Here is a 5,421-nt window from a genome sequence, read left to right as displayed (position 1 = left end):
CCAGCAGCGCAGAAGTGTTCTGATTTCTCCAGCTCCTCATCAACACTGTTATTTTATGTCGTTTTCATAATAGCCATCCTAAGGAGTCTGAGTGTATCTCATTGCAATTTTGATTTGCATTTCCATAGCACTTGCTAATGTGAAGTATCTTTTCACCTACTTATTGGCCATTTGTATATCTTACCGGGAGAAATTTGATTTAATCCCTTTCCACAATTTTGACTACTGTGGTTAAATTTTTTCTTGTTAAATTGTAGGAGTCCATATAATCTCGATATTAATCCCTTATATACATGATCTGCAAACATTTTCTCTCATTGCATGGGTTGTCTCTTCACTATGTGGACAGTGTTCTTTAATGCAGAATGTTTTGTGCAGGAAAAAAAAGCTTTGCATTTTGATAGTCTTGTTTAACTATTTTTCTTTTATTGTCTATGTTTTTGGTGTGATATTCCAGAAATTGATGCCAAATCCAATGTCATGAGAGGCCCTCTGGTCGCACTGGTGGCTCCAGGTGGGTTTGGGCAAGTTGGGGCCGGGCCAGAGCGGCGGGGCCAGGGCAACTGTTGGGAGGCTCCTCTGGCAGAAGAGGACTCTGAGGAGCAGGAGCCGGGTTCCCAAAGACCTTCTGGCACGACGCCTCGGGCCACGTGCCCCCGCGCAGCCCAATCACCTACGATCAATCACCCGATCCAGCAGACAGAGAGCCTGGAGAGCCCCTATACTTGCTCCCTGTCCAGTAGCTACCCCTCTCCCCGCGCCCTCGTGCCCTAGGACTCCTGAGCTCTGGGCGCGCAGCAGGGCAGCGCACCCCAGGGTTTGGCGGCTGGCTGGCCGCGGTGGGGGCGGGAGGCTGTAGCAGGCAGGCGGCAGGTGGCGGAGCGCAGGCGCAAGGGGCACCGGTGGCTGGTGCGCGTCACACAGGCCTGGGGCGCGCGATAACCCGGGGCAAGGAGACACCACGGGGCTTCTTTAGTGGCTAACGTCTACTGCGGTACCACCGTGAATGCGCCTGTTCTCGTCCAATCGGAAGTTAAGCAGGTGGGGCCTGGCTAGTACTTGGATGGGAGACCACCGGGGAATAGCCAGTGCTGTAGGCTTTCGCCTCCTGCTTGTGGTTCCCTCCTGTTTTGCAACCGCCCCCAACCAGGGTCCCTCCACACCGCACTGGTCCCCACCCCAACCCGCTTATGCCCTCTGGCTGTCCCCACCCCACCCCGGCCGCTGTCCAGCTGCTTAAAAATTTTCTAGGAGGGTAGAGCTTATCTGGAGTGCTCTTAACCACATAAGGAAAAAGACAACGAAGAGGCGGCAAGAAACTTTTCGAGGTGATAGACAGGTTTATGGCATTGATAGTAACGATAGATTCTTGGGTGTGTACTTACCTCCAAACATACCAAGTCTTATATATTAAATATCTACAAGTTTTTGCATGCCAATCTTACTTCTATAAAGTACTTTAAAAAGTTATGATTGGAAGTGTCTTCAACGTAGATCTAGCTCAGGGGATTTTTCTCAATAAAATGTTTTCCACTAGTAGAATCTACTGCATTTATCTCCACATCAGGGTTTGTCTTTCCCTGGGTACCATCTATGGCTGGCCATGTCCAGCCTGGATTCATAGATTCAGTTATGAATTTGTGGTCTTCATTATTCTATTTGTCAAGCTCACGCTTCAATCACAGTGTATCTTAAATTAATATAGAGTTCACATGATTGGTTTATGTGTAATCAATTATTCTCAAGTCTTGATTAAAACCTTGAAGAGGCTCACCCTCCATAGTTCAACTCTCCAGGTAGCCCATTATTTCCATGTTCTGCAGCATCATGATCTTACACCCATGAGCCATTTTCAAGAGGATCCTAGGGCTTATCTGCCTCAATCTCCACATTTTATGGATAAGGTGATTTAAGAGTTTTGGGAAGTTGGTCAGTTAGTTGAAGGCAGCACCAGACTTAGAACCCAGGGCTTGTCCAAGGCAAAATGGTTCAGCGTCTGCTATTGGTCCCTTTGAGTTCCATTCCCACTGCCACTTCCCTAAACCATCATTATCTCTCTCCCAAATTATGTAACAGTCTCTTTATCTACTTTCTTACTCTGCTCTTGGCTTTTCCAATCTTTTTGATAAAATGTCCGCATCTACGTACAATAATACATAGCTAATCATAACACATCTGTGATTTTCTAGACGTTGTTGATAATTCTTCACTGTCAATAAGATGAAATCTAAACTTTGTAATAGGACTTGCAAGGCCAAGAATGATCCAATCATGGTGTGGAACATATTTCATAAAATGTATTTGTGATTAATTAACTCAGAGTTTGGGTTAAGAAACAAACACAAGAAACATTGAGTTAATCTTTTTAGAGGCATTTCCTCTGAAGCAACAAAGACACATTTCTACCCTGGAAATAGGAGGTCAAAATGTACAAAGGCTAAGGATTGAGATAATGGAAATTTGGGGTTAGAATAGATTACACTATCAATTAGAAGATAACCTTGTAGTTGACAACACAGGTCCACCAGGAAAAAGTGTTTGCGTCGCTTAAATTGTTATGATCAGTAATATGAAGTAGATAAGCAAATAACTTAGATTCCATCACCTTGAGTCTTTGAAAGAAATCATCCTCTTTCCATATCTGTATGATTTCTTCCAGAGATTCATGGTCCCTTCCCCTAATAGACACACATGCAGTAGTAACAGCTTTAGGATAAGAAGCAATTATAAATATGCGCCATGCATCTGAGGGGCTGGAGCTAGAATAAATAATTTAGAAAAATAGGAGTATTGGTCAGCTGTGGGATGCTTTAGGTTTTACCTCTCCTTAGAGAATGGTCCAAGATGGAAACATTTCTATTTCTCTCCAGCAGGGGGAATGATGCATAAATGTGTAGCTATGACAAGGGCCAAAAACAGCAATTAGGAGCCCATCTGATGCAAACCATTTATATTCCAGGTGAAGGGTGCTATGACTATTATTTCCTTGTGCTAGGTGAGGAGGGAATGTGGACCTGAGCATTGTTACTATTTCCATTGGTTCCTTCATAACCACAACCTAATAAACAGTCTTCCATTATTTAAATTAATTAAATGTTTTTTATTGAATAGTTATTTGTCCTCTTGAACCACGTGTATGGCTAGAGAGAAGTAAAATAAAAAGAGTATAAATTACTAAGTTTTAAAAATTTCGACACATTCTTTAAATCAGAGGGGAGCATATAAATTCAGCAAAGCATTTTGCTATTAAAATAAATTGTTGTCAACATATGGAATATTTAGGGAGAGGTATGATTTCGCCTTGCAAATGCAGATTTCCATTTTTCTAAGAATGTGCAAACAAACACTGGGAACACTGTGGAGAGCTGCATCGGCTGGAATAAACATACGTGGTTCTCTGAAGACTTCCACTCCAAGGTCCTGCGACTTTATTTTATTTTGATATTTTGATTCTGCACATCATCTCTCTCAGAGACTGGTGGACCTGCTTGTTCCGCAGAGTGTAGATGACAGGGTTCAGCAGCGGAGTCACCACTGTGGTCACAAGGGCAGCTCCCCTGTTGGATTCCAGCCTGTTTGTTTGCTTTGGTTTCACATATATAAAGACACAGCTGCCATACATCAGAGAGAGAACAATGAGGTGAGAGGAGCAGGTGGAGAAAGCCTTCCGTCGCTCCTTGGCTGATGGGAGGCAGATGATGGTGACTACTATGTTGCTGTATGCAATGATGGTTATGATGAGGGATGTCAAAAGGATACACAAAGCGAGGACAAAAGTCAAGGTTTCAACAGATGTGGTGTCAGAACAGGAGAGATGGATCAGGGGGCCAAGGTCACAGAAGAAGTGAGGGATGACATGGGGACCACAGAAGGATAACTGGGAAACCTTCACCACCAGACCAGTGATGAGGGTCAAGCCCAAAGAAAAGCAGGCAGTGACCAGGAGGAGGCCAGTCCTCAGGTTCATGATGGTCGGGTAATGCAGAGGCTTGCAAATGGCCACGTACCGATCCACAGACATCACTGCCATGAGGAAGAAACCTGCTGCTCCCAGAAATAAGAAGACAAAAGCTTGTATGAAACAGGCAGGAAAGGAAATCGTTTGCGGGCCTAAAAGAAAGATGACCAGCAACTTAGGAATAACAGAACTTGTGACACAACACTCAGTGAATGAGAAGATGCTGAGGAAAAAGTACATAGGTGTCTGGAGCAGGGAGTCCGCACAGGTGATGGTGACTATGACCACATTGCCTGTGAGGGAAGCCAGGTACGCCAGCAGGTGCACCATGAAGAGGACCTTTCCCAGGTGCTGGACAGCAGGAAACCCCTCCAAGGTGAATTCTTGGACCATTGTCCCATTCCCCATTTCTGTGGTCATCTCTTTCCTTTGCGGCATCACCTGCTGGTCTTAACCTACGATAAAGAGATCACAGCTGGCTCTGAAGATCAAGTTATTTGACTACCTGAGAATGTGGCTAGGCAGGTAGCAAAGTGGTCCAGCGAATTGTTTCTTGAATCGGAAGCACCTCAGTTCAATACTAATCTCTAACCCCTGAGACAGGTCATCTTTCAAAAGGTAGTTAACCTTTCTAAACTTCACTTTCCCCCTCTGTACAATGAAGGTAATAGGATCTACCTGTTCATGGTCTTGCGCGAAATAAGTAAGATAAAGCAAGTAACTCACTTGGCATGGGATGCCAATGTTTCCTGTGTGTTCCTCAAAGTCTAATTGGAATATTATGATCATTAAGATGCTCCTGCATCTAGCTTGATCACTAGACAGTGGTACTAAAATTTTCTTAGTTATAAAACTTTCATTTGTTTTTCAATATTATCAATTTGTAAATAAACATAACAGTAATATAGGCAATATTCTCTTTGAATATTCTTTTTAAAACATGCAACAAATTCTCTGGTCCAGGTCATCATCAACATCATCATCATCGTCATCATCATCATTAGTTGAGAACTTTACTCATTTGGTCCTGTGCTGCTCACTGAAATTCAGTATTTCTTTCCTCCCCACAATAATCATGAGGGTTTGGTTGCCCCTACCCCCTCTTCTACTGAAGCAGAAATTGAGGCATAGAAAGGTAAGGTCACAAGGCTGGGACTTTTGCTACATCTGGCCAAATTGCAAGCCCCTGCTGTTTCTAAATGATATGACAAAATATTTTAAAATAGGAACAAAGATTTTGTTGCTGATCTCTCAACTTTAAATGAAAGGTTAGCTTTATTTACCTTACTTTTTCTATCCTTAAGTTAATATCATTGATGAATTACTGACCTACAGAATGACACAGGCCCTAGAGTTGATTAGCTTTAGCACAATCATTTTGTAGAAGAGGCTGGAGACCAGAGACATTGGGGAGCTCAACAACAGCGTATAAGTTGTCAATCCAGGACTTACTCCACTTTCCT

The 5,421-nt window shown here is 43.3% G+C and overlaps 1 protein-coding gene across 1 annotated transcript; it reads right to left on the bottom strand.

Annotated features, from left to right (window-relative positions):
• Positions 1 to 3,433: 3,433 nt before the first annotated feature.
• On the bottom strand, positions 3,434 to 4,378 carry LOC124232901 (olfactory receptor 2AP1-like). The gene has a single exon (XM_046649811.1). It carries the CDS (start codon positions 4,376 to 4,378, stop codon positions 3,434 to 3,436), a length of 945 nt encoding a protein of 314 aa, XP_046505767.1.
• Positions 4,379 to 5,421: the final 1,043 nt, after the last annotated feature.

Source organism: Equus quagga, unplaced genomic scaffold (assembly GCF_021613505.1).
Source record: "Equus quagga isolate Etosha38 unplaced genomic scaffold, UCLA_HA_Equagga_1.0 145892_RagTag, whole genome shotgun sequence".
Taxonomy (NCBI): Eukaryota; Metazoa; Chordata; class Mammalia; order Perissodactyla; family Equidae; genus Equus; species Equus quagga.
This window is presented reverse-complemented; position numbering and strand designations above follow the sequence as displayed.

Excerpts from the sequence above, each read along its gene's own strand:
- LOC124232901 (XM_046649811.1), bottom strand. The coding sequence starts at position 4,378 with ATGACCACAGAAATGGGGAATGGGACAATGGTCCAAGAATTCACCTTG.